General features: G+C 45.8%; 1 protein-coding gene across 3 annotated transcripts in view; it reads left to right on the top strand.

Annotated features, from left to right (window-relative positions):
- LOC115087414 (methyl-CpG-binding domain protein 5-like) overlaps window positions 1-17,460 on the top strand; it is a 108,662-nt gene that overhangs the window by 72,761 nt on the left and 18,441 nt on the right. For all 3 annotated transcript variants that reach the window (XM_029594588.1, XM_029594589.1, XM_029594587.1), the window contains exons 10-11: window positions 115-296; window positions 7,554-8,408. In XM_029594588.1, coding sequence (XP_029450448.1) covers window positions 115-296; window positions 7,554-8,408 — 1,037 coding nt within the window. The remainder of the gene's footprint in view (window positions 1-114; window positions 297-7,553; window positions 8,409-17,460) is intronic.

Below are 17,460 nucleotides of genomic sequence, written 5' to 3'. Positions count from 1 at the left end.
ACCTGTTACAACATTGAACCTTTGTTTCACTGTGACTTTGTTTCACTGTGACTGCTGTGCTGTCTGCTTCCAAACGGACCCCTTCCTAACCCCCATTCTGTCTTTATATTCCAGGAGACCTCTCTGCATTGGCCGCAAATACATGCAGCACGCCACCAGGAGCCCTGCTGGGGGCTGGGCCCCTGCTGGCAGCCCTTCAGAGTCCCCTGGGGTTGCAGCTCTTCCAAAACCAGGCGCCCTCACCAGGCCAGTTAACCAGCCCCAGTCCACTGCCCTGGCTCTCCCAGAACCTTCAGGTGTGTTTGTGGGACCTACGTTTCAACTTCTGGCACTCTGTAGCCAGTTTGGCTACTAGGGCTCTGATTTTAAGGTTTTGTTAAGTTTAGTTGAAACGATGCTGCTCATTAGAGTACGAATCAGAGCAATAAAAGCTCTGGAGTGTTACGAGCAGGTTGAGAAGTGTATTCTTCCAGCATTTCATAGTCATGTTGTGACTTGAGCCCTGCTTCCTCCCTGCTCCTGTGTATCCCAAGGATGGCCCCTACTCTCCCAGGATAGCTGTTGAAGTTAGAGGAGGGGGCACTCTCCCTGGACAGATTTGGTTGAAATTTGATAGAGTTGGAACTAAGTAAAGCACTTTTCTATCAACTTTCAGCCAAATCCATCCACAGAGAGGAGCATAATAGCATAATACGTGCCTTTGGGCAGATGAGCGGTATCAGTAGCCGTTTTATATTGATAAAATACTTCCAGAAATGACCACTTTCCTTTGATGTTCTTTCTTCATCATTCTATGCTTGCTTGCTTGTTTGGGTTTTTTTTTCTTTTTCTAACCCTTCACCTTACCCAGGCATTGTAGTGCTGTCCTTGGGCAAGGGCTACAGATTGCAGCTCCTTCCAGAACCTAATATGTGTGCTTCCCCACCCTCCTCCATTCTGGACATTAGGTGTTGCTATTAAGGGATGACTGAGACTCCTTCCCATCCCTATGCCCCCTAACCAGGCCTCTTCAGCATCCCCGGCACTGACCAACCCGGAGAATAGAAGACCTGTCTTGGGAACCCGAGTCCTTCTGCTTGGCAATTGCACAGCACTGCCATTAAGCCACCAGGCTACCCTGTGTATCTTTTTTTTTTTTTTTTACATTTTCAAAAACATTTTCCTAGCGTGTAGCCAGATGGACTCATGACCAATCCCCTGCTAGCAGATGGAGACAGAGTCAGGTTTCAAAGCTGACATCACCCTAGATATACCCCTGCAGTTACCTCAGCCAATTCAGTATCTCTCAGTCTCCTAGCAGATGTGGATTGTGCCTTCGCTAGCGGGAACACAGTACTCTTTAGAAGAGGAAATTTGACTTTTAAATTTTACCTTTAAATTGGAGAAAGATCAAGCCCTGCTCTCCTGCTGTGATACCTAAAGGTCCCTCCCCCAGGCGATTTCCGAGATCCCTCAGAGGTTTGCCTTGGTCCAGTAGCCGGTTCCCGGCATGGACTTTGCTGCTGAAGCAGCTGAAAGGCAGCGGGTGCAGGAAGCCGAGCACGGCGGTGATGGCCTATGCCCTCTTACCCCTCAGCAGGAGACCGCCCGTGTACTCAGCCGGTAAGCGCTGAGCCCAGGTAAGTAAAGAAGAGCTCCTCCGGTTCAGAGACGTGGAGGGGCTTTGGTAAGTCTTTCCTCTGGTCTCCTTGCTCATCGTGCTGTACAGATGACGTTCCCGATCCCGTTAGGGCAAGGGAAGGGGGTTTCCGAGTGGGTTGAGCAGCCCCCCCCCCCGATGGGCTAGGCCCCATTTCAGACTCTGTGGGCACTCAACGTGGCAGGCTACGGCGGTGCCATCTTGTGCATGGTTTGGTGCAGCGCCATTTTCCCCCATTGACCGTCGGTACGCACAGTGCGGGCCGGCCCTGTTAGGCGCACATAAGTGCACACACACCTGTGCACATAACTGCGCGCATAACCACGTCCATACCTGCACACATAAGTACACGCATACATTCACGCATAACCATACATTTATACTTAACACACAGGACGTATTTGTGCACGCTCTAGTTCAGGCGCTAACTGGCGAAACACACAAGCTACAGTTAACTCTGGCTCCAGCAACAAAGAATAACAAGTGACACTCCCTTTGTGCTGCCTGCCATATTAGGGCTGCACAGTCTGACCTAGAATACTTCCTGTGTCAGCACTATGAGGAGGCACAGGGAGGACTGGACTCTCAGAACTTCTCCAAGCCTGGCCTCTCCCAGTCAGAGGATGGGTCAGCCACGACCTTTTCTGGTAGCACCCCGGATCTGAGCAATCCTGGGGCTGCGTCCTCCCCAGGAGAGGGCAGTTCAGCGGCCCCTACCTCAATTCCTCCTGGGCTAGGTATGGACCCGGTGACTTTTTCTTGGGTGGAATTCTTTCATGGCCTTCAAGCCTTTGTTCAGGCGCAGTCAGCTGCTGCCCCTGCCCTATCAGAATGCCTCGGGTCATGCCTCACCTGACTAAGGGTATCCCTGACAGGGACCCAGACACAACAGACAACGATGGGGATGCAGGCTCATTGGAGGACGGGGAAATCCCTCCAGGCCTGGAGCCATACTAGACTATGCTATGGTTTTTCTATAAAGATGAATTGCCGGCCTTGGTTTCCCAGACCCTGAAGACTCTGGGAGTTCCCGGCACAGACCCTATGTCGGAACCAAGGAGGTAACCCATCCTGGTGTCTCTACAGAAAGCCTCTTCCTATTTCACAATGCTGGAAGCCATCCAGGAGTTGGTTAAAACTGATTTCCGGGGCATCCCACTCCAGGTCAAAGGAGGTCAGGCCTTGGAGGCCTTGTACCCTCTGGACCTGGTGGCCAAAGAATGCCTGCATTTCCCAAAAGTGGACGCCCTGGGTTGTGCCGTCTCAAAGCGAACAACTATCCCAGTACAGGGAGGAGCAGCCTTGAAGGATGCACAAGATAGGTGGTTGGAGTCCATCCTTAAGCAAGCCTTTGACGCAACAGCAGTGACACTGCAGATCGCTTTCTGTTGTGACCTGGTGACTCGTTCATGTCTGCTTCTCTCCAGAGATGCAGATGGCTCAGGGGCGCATCCCAGAGAGCAATGGAACCTACCGCGGCCTTCCTAGCAGATGCAAGTTCTGACCTAGTGCTTACCTCAGCCAGAGGAGTAGCCTCAGTGGTGAGGGCCAAAAGACAGCTATAGCTGCAAAATTGGTCAGCGGATGTGACCTCCAAGGAAAATCTCACAAAGATGCCCTTTAAGGGAACCCTTCTATTTGGAAGTGAATTGGAAAAGAAAGCCAGTAAGTGGGGTGAGTTTCCAGTGCCTCGGCTACTGGAAGATAAGAAAAAGAGGTCACAGCGCCCCTCGCCCATGAGGGGTCGGGCCAGTGGCTCCCAGTGCTTCCAGCCCTAAAGAAGCTTGCCATTTCAGACATCTCAGCCCTTGGGAAGGTCTCAGTCCTTTCAGAGCCAACAACCAAAAAGAGGAACTGGTTTGGGCTCAGGTTTGACTCGAATTTCCCAATGAACTTCCCACGGGATGAGGAAATAGGGGGCCCAACTGTCCCTCTTCTGTCAGAGGTGGGTTGAGATTACGTCGGACAAATGGGTATTGAACATCAGATGAGAAGGATATGCTCTAGAATTTCGCAGCATCCCTCGGAACATGTTCATGATATCACCTTGCCATTCCCAGCACAAAAAACTGGCAGTGGAATCCATGTTGATAAGGCTCCTCAGTTTGAGGGCTATAACCCCAGTACCTACACCCCAGGAAAATATGGGGCGTTATTCCATCTATTTCATCGTACCCAAGAAGGAGGGTTTGTTTCGCATCAATCATCATCTGCAGTTAATTCACTTCCGCATGGTAACTCTTCGCTTCGTCATAATGGCTATACAACCGGGAGAGTTCTTAACATCCCTGGACTTCTTGGAGGCCTACCTTCATATCCCAATCCATCAAGATCATCAGTGTTTCCTATGCTTTGCGGTACTGGGCCACCATTATTAGTTCCGGGCATTGCCCTTCAGCCTGGCAACTGCCCCTAGAACATTCTCCAAAATTATAGTGGTCATAGCGGCGGCACTGAGGAAAGAAGGGATCCTGGTACACTCTTACTTAGACGACTGTATGATCCGGGAGAAGTCATTGGAAAAGAGCCTCCAGGTGACCAGCAGGGTCATATCCCTGCTTCAGGAACTTGATTGGGTCGTGAACATGGACAAGAGCAGTCTCAAGCCCTCCCAGTCCTTAGAGTACCTGGGAGTCCAGTTCAACACCAAGCAGGACAAGGTCTTCCTCCCTCAAGAATAAGGAAACTGATTTGCCAAGTGCATCGGTTGACGAACCAAATGCGCCCTAGGGTGTGGAGTTATTTCCAGGTCCTCGGCCTGATGGCATCAACCCTGGAGGTAATATAGAAACATAGAAATGACGGCAGAAGAAGACCAAATGGCCCATCCAGTCTGCCCAGCAAGCTTTCACACTTTTTTTTTTTCTCATACTTATCTGTTACTCTTGGCCCCCATCAGCAACCCCCTGGTTCCAGTTTCCCTCCACCCCCATGGGCGAGGGCACACATGCAGCCACTCCAGCACTCCCTGCTGTCACGTTGGAACCCACTGTCTCAAGACTTCTCGATTCGCCTCCACCTACTGATGGAAGTATGTTCTCAGTTCCAGTGGTGGCTATGGAAGTGCATCTAAGCAAGGGTATAAGCCTGTCCCCATGACTGACGCGAGCCTCTGAGGGTGTGGAGCCCACTGTCAGGAATTGACAACCCAGGGGCGATGGACCAAGGAAGAGGTGCGCTGGAACATAAACCGCCTGGAAGCCCGAGCTGTCAGATTAGCATGTCTGCAATTCAGCCACAGGCTCCAGGACGAGCAGTCTGTGTGATGTCAGACAACGCAACAGTGGTAGCCTACGTCAACTGCCAGGGAGGAACCAAAAGCCACCAAGTGTCTCTGGAAATAGGCTCCCCTTATGGAATGGGCAGAGTTAAATCTACAAGTGATCTTGGCCCCCCACATTACAGGAAAAGACAATGTCAGAGCAGACTTTCTCAGCAGGGAGAGTCTGGATCCAGGGGAATGGGCACTGTCAACCAGAGCCTTCCAGCTCCTAGTAGATTGCTGGGGCCTCCCATCCATCGACCTACTGGCCACATCATATAATGTGAAGGTCCCCCAATTCTTTAGTCACAGAAGAGATCAGCCTTCCCAAGGGATCAACGCCCTTGTCCAGACATGGCCAGAAGAGGACTTACTGTACACCTTCCCTCTGTGGCCTCTACTGGGCAAGGTCATTTGCAAGATTGAACGCGACAGAGGATTAGTCCTTCTGGTGGCCACGGATTGGCCCAGAAGCCCTTGGTATGCAGACATGCGGAGGCTTCTGGGGGAGAGTCCCCTATGCCTCCCCCTACACAGGGATCTTCTCCAACAAGGTCCGATCCTTTACGGTTTTGTCTTACGGTCTGGCCCTTGAAAGGGCTCGCTTGACAAAGCGTGGATATTCGGCTGCTGTAATCACCCCATTGCTCTGCACGTGGAAGTTCTCGACATCCCTGGCATACGTGCACATCTGGAGAATATTTGAGGCCTGGTGCGAGGAATACAGGATGCCCCCTCGTGCGACCAAGATCCCCATGATTCTGGGATTCTTACAGAATGGCCTGAACAAAAGACTGTCCCTCAACTCTTTGAAGGTCCAGGTGGCGGCTGTCTCCTGTTTCAGAAGTGAGGTGAACAGAGCCCACCTGTCAACACATCCGGACTTGGCCCGTTTTCTAAAAGGAGTTAAACACCTCTGACCACCCTTAAAGTGGCTGGTCCCCCTATGGAACCTCAATCTAATATTGGACTTCTTTAGCAGGGCCTTCCTTTTGGCCGCTGCGCGTGCTATCTTTACGTTTGTTAACGCTGAAGACTGGTTTCTTGGTGGTGATATGCTTGGCTCGTCATGTCTCTGAACTACAGGTACTGTCATGTTGGGAGCTGTTCCTCTGGTTGACTCCAGGAACATTGCAGCTTCGCACCGTCCCTTCCTTCTTGCCAAAGGTAGTCTCGGAGTTTAACCTGAACCAGTCCAATTCCTTACCGTCCCTAGATAGACTCAAAAGACTACCACCTCCTACGCCACTTAAACATCAGTAGGCTTTTAGTACAGCCTACTGATGCACAGAACTGGTGCATAAGATGGACCACTTGTTTGTTCTTCAGGGTGGAAGGCTCACTGGATCAAGGAAGTGATCACGGGAGCTCATGTAGAGGCAGGGAAGCCTTTACCCCTTCAGGTTAAAACTCATTCCACTAGGGCCCAGGCAGTATCCTGCGCGGAAACTAAGTCTCCCATCGACATCTGCTGAACAGCGATGTGGTCTTCCTTGCACATCTTCTTCAGGTTCTATCGCCTAGATGTCCAAGCCCAAGAAGACGCAGCCTTTGTGAGGGCGATGCTAACCGGACCACAGGCAGCCTCCCGCCCGTTCGAGAGTAGCTTTTTGTACATCCAATTGGTCCTGAGTCCATCTGGCTACACGCTAGGAAATAGAGAAATTACTTACCTGATAATTTCATTTTCCTTAGTGTAGACAGATGGACTCAGCATCCCGCTCACAGCCTCCCATGAACAGTGCCAAGGAATCGCATATGAATCTCGATCCCAAAGAGGTTATGGGTAAGCCATCACCCTATCCCTAGATCTGGGCATCTATAATATTGCTGGGATTCAGCGCTTATTGTTTGGTTGAGTACAGTTACGGTCACCAGTTTTAATTGTTTTTATTCAGGTTCTTAATCAAGTTATTAAATTGTATTCAAGTTTTTTCAATAGTATGTCCACAATGGCTTTTGAAGTGAATACTGAATGGCTGAGGTCACTGTAGGGGTATATCTAGGATGACGTCAGCTTTGAAACCTGTCTTCATCTTCATCTGTCTACACTAAGGAAAACAAAATTATCAGGTAAGCAATTTCTCCATTGAAAAAGATGGAATGTAACAAATACAAATGTATTTTTATATCAGCCCCTTTCTTTCTGAAGTATCTCTCAAATCAGGAGCAATATGCTGATGTTTTTAACTGTTGCAGGCTACTGAAGTACACTTCAGAAATGTTGCATATAGAATTGCTCTTTTGGGAGGGGAAGAAAAGTGAGAGAGAAGCCTCCTTGGTGAGGCAATCTGTCCATGTGCTCTGTGGTGAAGTGGCCATCTGTCCATGAAAAGTGAATGAGAGCGAGCTATGTGCTCCATTCTAGGGCACTGAACAGCTCCTTTTGGCTGACAGTCTCTCACTGGTGGGGACTGTTTGAATCTGCATTCCAGAAATACTGCAAGATTTCCATTGCATAGGAGTTTGAGCTATTTCATGTATTAGCTAAGAACATCTTACTTGTACTTAATTTAAGCTCATGGAAAAGCTGGAATGGCTAAAAATGCTATGCGGTGGGAGTTTTAAAAATATTCCCCTCTGTAACTTTGTGTCATGGGTTTAAAATAATTTCATTCATACATTTTCTTTTAATGTTCCTTCTGCACACAGCCAAGCAATGGTCCAGCCTTGGAAAGACAGGTCAGCACACCCGGCACACCACTGCTTCCCCGTGGCACCAGTCCATCTCCATCTCCCAGCCTGTCATTAGGCCACCAGCCACTGGATCGGAACCAGAACTTGCTGGGGAGGAATAACTTTCCTGCTGCCCCTCTACCTCTCCCGTGCACAGACGCAGCCCGGAAAGTCCAAAACCTAGTTTCGTGTCTCTCACACCTAAGTCCCTCCCTAGAAGCGAACACCACAAGTGCCTTAGACTATAGTTCTGATGTTAAGCCTTTGCGTCTTCCGGAACCAGAGGACATTACGGCCCTGGAAGAGAACGACTGTGTCAAGGACCGGGTGAGTGGATCTTGTCAGCAGCAGTCACTTTACTACGGTTTCTCGAGCCAGGAGTTGGAAAGCGGAGGACATCCCTTGCAGAGATCGCCGTTAAAACGGGTGAAGCGGGCCACCAGGGGCAGGGGCCTGACAAAAGGCCTCAATGGAGACATGCGCAGCTCCAAGGACACGCAGCTCCCTGCCAGCATCAAGTCTTCCGAAAATGAACTGAGTCACCCGCATGCCTTAAAGTGTCCGGCTGCAGTGAGGCCGGCGCACGTGGGCCGTGCCAGGGGCCGGAGGCCTGGCACACATTTCAATGGGCAGCAGGAGAGACCCAAGGTAGAGGGCCCCTCTGTTTGCCTGTCTCATCCTGCCTGGAGGTGCAACGGGGAGGTGTCATTTCACAGCACTGACTCCACGGTGGAGGAAGCAGTCAGTCGGAGAGTACCGGAGCAGGACATGGCAACAGATGAAATTCTGGGTTCACTGCCGAAGAGTGAGCCCAGCCTGGAAATGACAGAGGTTAGATATGTAATTCAGTCACTGTTCCTTTCACTGAATGCCATCTGCTAGTAAGATTTGCTAGGGGAGGGCTGCCCTGAGGAGGACAAGGGAGTTGATTTCTAGGCAGACTGGGTTGGAGAGGGAGGTAGTCTCAGCTGTAGCTCAGCAACACCACCTAGTGGCCAGACTTGAAATTCATGCTCCAGAGGGAATTAGGGGTCCGTGAGTCCTGGCCGAGGGCTGCTGTTGCTATGGCTGGGCTGAAGAGCTGAGGAAGGGAAGGGGTTAGAGATTAAAAAAAAAAAAAAAAAAAAGGGGGGGGGGTAATAAAGTCTGGTTACTATGGATGAAACCTCATGGTGCCATAACCTATTAGAGGCCGGTTCCAACTGAATGAAAGCCCAGAGGAGCAGGAGGAAACTGGGGGGGGGAGACGGGGGTCATGAATACTAAAGATAAGGGAAGAGGTAATGACCAGCAGCAGATTATTCTCCACTTCGAGCAGTATTCACTCTAGTGGTTGGTGATTTATTTTCCACAGTTGAATAAATGAACTGTTTGTCTGAAATCATGCCAAGACCTCTGCAGGTGAGGGGAGTGTGAGGGGATTCTGGCAGCTGTTGACTGCGGCAGGAAGCATTCAGGGATGAGATTTAAGTGCAGGGCGTAAAGAGTGCAAACAGTCTGCAACTTTGGTTTCTTCACAGATATTCTGAAATAGCACCTCTTTTCCCAAGGATTTAAATTTCTGCAACTTTAGGAAGGGACGAAAAATCCACAGGGGAAAAAAAAATTAACAGCAAAATTTTGTTTGCAAAACGTTAGCAGACTTTTGCCCAATCCTGGGGAAGGCAATTTCCAAAATCCATCGACATGTGCAACTGGCTCTGCACCTGCTTGAATCAGATGTCTGAAAGTTTACACACGAGGCGTGCACTTGTACCTGTTCCTGGGGGCGGGGTCAGACCAGGGAGCACTAGGACGTGCAGAGCTGGGAACGCGGTTTGTAAGGACTATAAAATAAATGCCTACAGACACATTGAAGGCTAGGCAGATTTGCAAAAAGGGAAAAAGCAGGTGCAAAGCTCTGCGGGGATTTAGAACATAAGATATGCCATGCTGGGTCAGACCAAGGGTCCATCAAGCCCAGCATCCTGTTTCTAACAGGTGTCAATCCAAGTCACAAGTACCTGGCAAGTACCCAAACATTAGATAGATTTCAAGCTACTATTGCTTATTAATTAATAGCAGTTTATGGATTTTTCCTCTAGGAACTTATCTCAAAACTTTCTTAAACCCAGTTACACTAACTGCCATAACCACATCCTCTGGCAATGAATTTCAGATGTTAACTATGTGTTGAGTGAAAAAGAATTTTCTTTGATTTGTTTTAAATGAGCTACTTGCTAACTTCATGGAATGCCCCCTAGTCCTTTTATTATCTGAGCAAGTAAATAACTGATTTACATTAACTTCTCAAGTCCTTTCATGATTTTGTAGACCTCTATCAGATCCCCTGTCAGTTGTCTCTTCTCCAAACTGAACAGCCCTAACATCTTTAGCCTTTCCTTATAGGGGAACCGTTCCATGCCTCTTATCTTGGTCGCCCTTCTCTGCACTTTTTCCAGTGCAACTATATACTTCTTTTGAGATGTGGAAACCAGAATTGCACACAGTATTCAAGGTATAGTCTCACCATGCAACGATAGACAGGCATTATGACATCCACCATTTTATTTGCCTCTCTCTTCCTAATAATTCCTAACATTCTGTTTGCTTTTTTGACTGCCACAGCACACTAAGCCGACAATTTCAATATATTATCCACTATGATGTCTAGATCTCTTTCCTGCATGGTAACTCCTAAGATACAACCTAATGTTTTGTAATTACAGCAAGGGTTATTTTTCCCTATATGAATTACCTTGCACTTGTCCACATTATATTTCATCTGCCATTTGGAAGCCTCACAAGGTCCTCCTGCAATTTTTCACAATCCATTTGAGATTTAACTACTCTGTGTAATTTGATCACCTCACTTGTCTTACCCCTTTCCAGATCATTTATAAATATATTAAAAAGCACTGGTCCAAGTTCCAGATCCCTGAGGCACTCCATTGTTTACCTTTTTCTACTGTGAAAACAGACCATTTAATCCCAACAGTGAGGTTCCAATAATTAGAAAAATAGTCCAAGTGCCTGTAACTAAAAACTCACCTGAGCTAAAAAATTCTAACTTATCCCTATCAATTAAAAAGCAGAATGAAAATACAAACAAAAAACAAACTTTGAAATGTTTGTATGCTAATGCCAGAAGTCTAAGAAGTAAGATGGGAGAATTAGAATGTATAGCTGTGAATGATGACATAGACTTAATTGGCATCTCAGAGACATGGTGGAAAGAGGATAACCAATGGGACAGTGCTATACTGGGCTACAAATTATATTGCAATGACAGAGAGGAGCACCCGGGAGGAGGTGTGGTGCTTTATGTCCGGGATGGCATAGAGTCCAACAGGATAAACATCCTGCATGAGACTAAATACAAAATTGAATCTTTATGGGTAGAAATCCCTTGTATGTCGGGGAAGACTATAGTGATAGGAGTATACTATTGTCCACCTGGTCAAGATGGTGAGACGGACAGTGAAATGCTAAGAGAAATTAGGGAAGCTAACCAAATTGGTAATGCAGTAATAATGGGAGACTTCAATTACCCCAATATTGACTGGGTAAATGTATCATCGGGACACGCTAGAGAGATAACGTTCCTGGATGGAATAAATGATAGCTTTATGGAGCAATTGGTTCAGGAACCAACGAGAGAGGGAGCAATTTTAGATCTAATTCTCAGTGGAGCACAGGACTTGGTGGGAGAGGTAACAGTGGTGGGGCCGCTTAGCAATAGTGATCATAATATGATCAAATTTGATTTAATGACTGGAAGAGGAACAGTGTGCAAATCCACGGCTCTCGTGCTAAACTTTCAAAAGGGAAACTTTGATAAAATGGGAAAAATTGTTAGAAAAAAACTGAAAGCAGCTACAAAAGTAAAAAATGTCCAAGAGGCGTGGTCATTGCTTCTAGAATGGTATTTTTTTTAACACAGTCCAGATGTATTCCACACATGAAGAAAGGTGAAAAGAAGGCAAAACGATTACCGGCATGGTTAAAAGGGGAGGTGAAAGAAGCTATTTTAGCCAAAAGATCTTCTTTCAAAAATGGCAAGAAGGATCCAACAGAAGAAAATAGGATAAAGCATAAACGTTGGCAAGTTAAATGTAAGACATTGATAAGACAGGCTAAGAGAGAATTTGAAAAGAAGTTGGTTGTAGAGGCAAAAACTCACAGTAAAAACTTTTTAAAATATATCTTAAGCAGAAAGCCTGTGAAGGAGTCAGTTGGACCACTAGATGATCGAGGGGTAAAAGGGGCACTTAGAGAAGATAAGGCCATCTCAGAAAGATTAAGTGATTTCTTTGCTTCAGTGTTTACTGAAGAGGATGTTGGGGAGGTAACCGTAATGGAGAAGGTTTTCATGGGTAATGATTCAGATGGACTGAATCAAATCACGGTGAACCTAGAAGATTTGGTAGACCTGATTGACAAACTGAAGAGTAGTAAATCACCTGGACCAGATGGTATACACCCCAGAGTTCTGAAGGAACTAAAAAATGAAATTTCAGACCTATTAGTAAAAATTTGTAACCTATCATTAAAATCATCCATTGTACCTGAAGACTGAAGGATAGCAAATGTAACCCCAATATTTAAAAAGGGCTCCAGGGGCGATCCGGGAAACTACAGACTGGTTAGCCTGACTTCAGTGCCAGGAGAAATAGTGGAAAGTGTTCTAAACATCAAATTCACAGAACATATAGAAAGACATGGTTTAATGGAACAAAGTCAGCATGGCTTTACCCAAGGCAAGTCTTGCCTCACAAATCTGCTTCACTTTTTTGAAGGAGTTAATAAACATGTGGATAAAGGTGAACCGGTAGATGTAGTATACTTGGATTTTCAGAAGGTGTTTGACAAAGTTCCACATGAGAGGCTTCTAGGAAAAGTAAAAAGTCATGGGATAGGTGGCGATGTCCTTTCGTGGATTGCAAACTGGCTAAAAGACAGGAAACAGAGAGTAGGATTAAATGGACAATTTTCTCAGTGGAAGGGAGTGGACACTGGAGTGCCTCAGGGATCTGTATTGGGACCCTTACTTTTCAATATATTTATAAATGATCTGGTAAGAAATATGAAGAGTGAGATAATCAAATTTGCAGATGACACAAAATTGTTCAGAGTAGTTAAATCACAAGCAGATTGTGATAAATTGCAGGAAGACCTTGTGAGACTGGAAAATTGGGCATCCAAATGGCAGATGAAATTTAATGTGGATAAGTGCAAGGTCATGCAGATAGGGAAAAATAACCCATGCTATAATTACATAATGTTGGGTTCCATATTAGGTGCTATAACCCAAGAAAGAGATCTAGGCGTCATAGTGGATAACACATTGAAATCGTCGGTTCAGTGTGCTGCGGCAGTCAAAAAAGCAAACAGAATGTTGGGAATTATTAGAAACGGAATAGTGAATAAAATGGAAAATGTCATAATGCCTCTGTATCGCTCCATGGTGAAGTCCGCACCTTGAATACTGTGTACAATTCTGGTCGCCGCATCTCAAAAAAGATATAATTGCGATGGAGAAGGTACAGAGAAGGGCTACCAAAATAATAAGGGGAATGGAACAGCTCCCTTATGAGGAAAGACTAAAGAGGTTAGGACTTTTCAGCTTGGAGAAGAGATGGCTAAGGGGGGATATGATAGAGATGTTTAAAATCATGAGAGGTCTAGAACGGGTAGATGTGAATCGGTTATTTACTCTTTCGGATAATAGAAAGACTAGGGGGCACTCCATGAAGTTAGCATGGGGCACATTTAAAACTAATTGGAGAAAGTTCTTTTTTACTTAACGCACAATTAAACTCTGGAATTTGTTGCCAGAGGATGTGGTTAATGCAGTTAGTATAGCTGTGTTTAAAAAAGGATTGGATAAGTTCTTGGAGGAGAAGTCCATTACCTGCTATTAAGTTCACTTAGAGAATAGCCACTGCCATTAGCAATGGTAACATGGAATAGACTTAGTTTTTGGGTACTTGCCAGGTTCTTATGGCCTGGATTGGCCACTGTTGGAAACAGGATGCTGGGCTTGATGGACCCTTGGTCTGACCCATTATGGCATTTTCTTATGTTCTTCTTATGTTCTTATGTTAATCCTACTCTCTGTTTCCTGTCTTTTAACCAGTTTGCAATCCACAAAAGGACATTATCTCCTATCTCATGACTTTTTAGTTTTCTTAGAAGCTTCTCATGAGGGACTTTGTTGAACGCCTTCTGAAAATCCAAATACACCACATCTACTGGTTCACCTTTGTCCACACGTTTATTCACTCCTTCAAAAAAATGTAGGAGATTTGAGGCAAGACTTCCCTTGGGTAAATCCATGCTGGCTGTGTCCCATTAAACCATGTCTCTCTAAGTGTTTTTTGTGATTTTATTCTTTATAACAGTTTCCACAATTTTTCTCGGCACTGAATTCAGGCTCATCGGTCTATAGTTTCCCGGATCACCCCTGGAGCCCTTTCTAAATATCTGGGTTACATTGGCCACCTTACAATCTTCAGGTACAACAGATGATTTTAATGATAGGTTACAAATTAATTGAAATAAGTCTGAAATTTCATTTTTTAGTCTTTCAGAACTGTGGGCTGTATACCATCTGGTCCAGGTGATTTACTAATCTTCAATTTGTCAGTCTGGCCTACCACATCTCCCAGGTTCACTGTGATTTGGCTCAGTTCATCTGTATCGTTACCCTTGAAATCTGTCTCCAGAACGGGTATCTCCCCAACATCCTCTTCAGTAAACACCGAAGCAAAGAATTTGTTTGGTCTTTCCGTGATGGCCTTATCTTCCCTAAGTGCCCCTTTAACCTCTTGATCATCTAACAGTTCAGCCGGCTCCCTTGCAGGCTTTCTGCTTTGGATATATTTTTTAAAGTTTTTACTGTGAAGTTTTGCCTCTATGGCCAACTTCTTTTCAAATTCTCTCTTAGCCTGTCTTATCAATGTCTTGCATTTAACTTGCCAGTGCTTATGCTTCATCCTATTTTCTTCTGATGGATCCTTCTTCCAGTTTTTGAATGAAGATCTTTTGGCTAAAATAGCCTCTTTCACCTCATCTTTTAGCCATGTTGGCAATCATTTGACCTTCCTTCCACCTTTCTTATTGCTTTGAATACATCTGGACTGTGCTTCTAAGATGATGTTTTTTAACATTGTCCACGCCTGTTGCACTCTCTTAACTTTGTAGCTGTATCTTTTTTTTTTTTTTTTTAACAGTTTTTCTCATTTTATCAAAATGTTCCTTTTGAAAGTTTAGTGTTAGAGCCGTAGATTTGCTTACTGTCCCCCTTCCAGTCATTAATTCAAATTTGAACATGTTATGATCACTATTGCCAAGCGGCCCCACCACCGTTACCTCTCTCACCAAATCCTGTGCTCCACTGAGAATTAGATCTAAAATTGCTCCCTCTCTCGTCGGTTCCTGAACCAATTGCTCCATAAAACTGTCCATCCAGGAACTTTACCTCTTTAGCTTGTCCTGATGTTTTACTTACCCAGTCAATCCCCACGCGGTTTTGAAAGGAAACGTGTGTTCCCTGTACGTACCCGGATCAGTTCAGACTCCTGGGTTTTGCCTCCCCTTCAGCAGATGGAGACAGAGAAACTTTTAATAAAACAGAAAATGTCATAATGCCTCTATATCGCTCCATAGTGAGACCACACCTTGAATACTGTGTACAATTCTGGTCGCCATATCTCAAAAAAGATATAGTTGCGATGGAGAAGGTACAGAGAAGGGCAACTAAAATGATAAAGGGGATGGAACAGCTCCCCTATGAGGAAAGGCTGAAGAGGTTAGGGCTGTTCAGCTTGGAGAAGAGAAGGCTGAGGGGGGATATGATAGAGGTCTTTAAGATCATGTGAGGTCTTGAATGAGTAGATGTGACTCGGTTATTTACACTTTCGAATAATAGAAGGACTAGGGGGCATTCCATGAAGTTAGCAAGTAGCACATTTAAGACTAATCGGAGAAAATTCTTTTTCACTCAATGCACAATAAAGCTCTGGAATTTGTTGCCAGAGGATGTGGTTAGTGCAGTTGGGTTAAAAAAAGATTGGGATAAGTTCTTGGAGGAGAAGTCAATTAACGGCTATTAATCAAGTTTACTTAGGGAATAGCCACTGCTATTAATTGCATCAGTAGCATGGGATCTTCTTAGTGTTTGGATAATTGCCAGGTTCTTGTGGCCTGGTTTGGCCTCTGTTGGAAACAGGATGCTGGGCTTGATGGACCCTTGGTCTGACCATGTTCTTATGTGTACAACAGGTGTGGACATTGTTTTAAAATACCATCTTAGAAGTGGAGTCCAGATGTATTCCACGCATTAAGAAAGGTGGGGAAAAAAAGTCAAACGATTGTCAGCATGGTTAAAAGACAAGGTCAAAGAGGCTATTTTAGCCAAAAGAACTAGGAAAAATCAAAAGCATTGGTAAGTTAAATGCGTAATATTAAGACAGGCTGAGAAAATTTGAAAAGAAGTTGGCCGTAGAGGCAAAAACTCATAATAATAACTTTAAAAAATATATCTGAAACAGGAAGCCTGCGAGGGAGTCAGTTGGACCGTTAGATGATCAAGGGGTTAAAGGGGTACGTAGGGAAGATAAAGCCATCACAGAAAGACTAAATTAATTCTTTGCTTTGGTGTTTACTACTGAGAATGTTGGGGAGATTCCTGTTCTGGTACTTACCCAGATCAGTCTAGACTCCTGGGTATTGCCTCCCTGCCAGCAGATGGAGACAGAAAGTTTTACCAACACTGCATGCAACCTAGTGTGCTACCTGCTGTCCCTCAGTATTTCTCTGTCTCCAGCAGATGGAGGATTATGCAAAATCTTCAGTTTGGAGTATATTAAAAAAAAAAATAAAGAAAGAAGAAAATAAGAGTAAGATGAAGACAGAATTTTGGAAGAGTCCTCCTAGGTAGTTGTTGGTTCCTTTGGGGCCATTCCTTCTGTTTGAGGCAGGCAAGCAGAGGTTGGTGACCCTTGGTGTGCTTCTGCCCTGTGAGAGTGGTGAAATCTGGTGGTGTCAGATCCCTCATGCCTCTTTCTTCCTCCCCGCTTCGATGAGCTCCCTGTGGTGGCTCCAAAAGTGAAGAGTACTGACAGGGAAATATTTCTTTTCCTTTATTAAAAAGAAAAAGGGATTGGTTTGAGCCGGGGAATATGGAGGCAGCATCTCCAGCTGAGCGGTTGGTTTCTCAGTAGTGTGTTCACCACCGGAGACTAGGGGGCTGAGCATGGGAGGACCTAATGGCTGGCAGTTGGCTCGTTCTACTCAACCTGTAATGTCAGGTGCAAGCAATTATAGGTCCAGCAGTATCATGGCGAGCGGGCTCCTCAGGGCAAACTATTTATTTTTATTGAGAAAAAAATATATACAGAGTTCTGGTATATTTGCTCCTGCTAGAGGCAGGAATGGATTTTCTAGCATCTGGTTTAACTGTTACGTTCGGCGTAATTTCCCTCGCCACTTTATTTGATCGGTTGAGTACCGGTTGCAAGGAAAACATTCACACTTAGCGGGAGTAGAACTATGTTCGCCACATTTTTCGACCCGCTGAGACTGGGAGCATGAGTACTAGTTGCAAGGAAAATTTAGCGAAGCTGTGGTTGTGCGCGCAGGCAGAGTGTGTTTATGCTGCGATGGTGTGTGCTCCCACTGAAAGCAGGAAGAGCCTAGGGTGGCAGGCCTGTTGGTCACGCTCAGCGAAGGCTGGGTAGGAGCAGTGCCTGTGTACTCACTCTTCCGACGGAGAGTGGAGAGAGAAAGACGATGACAGGTCAGCGCGGGATCTCAGCACACGCAGCTAAATTTAGAAGCACTTGTGCAAGGGAAGTTCTAGGGGCTCCCGTTACCAATTTTCCCTCTCATCGTCAAGGCT

Source organism: Rhinatrema bivittatum, chromosome 3 (assembly GCF_901001135.1).
Source record: "Rhinatrema bivittatum chromosome 3, aRhiBiv1.1, whole genome shotgun sequence".
NCBI classification, from domain to species: Eukaryota; Metazoa; Chordata; class Amphibia; order Gymnophiona; family Rhinatrematidae; genus Rhinatrema; species Rhinatrema bivittatum.
The sequence above is the reverse complement of the archived record's forward strand: the minus strand, read 5'-3'. Positions and strand labels throughout refer to the sequence as shown.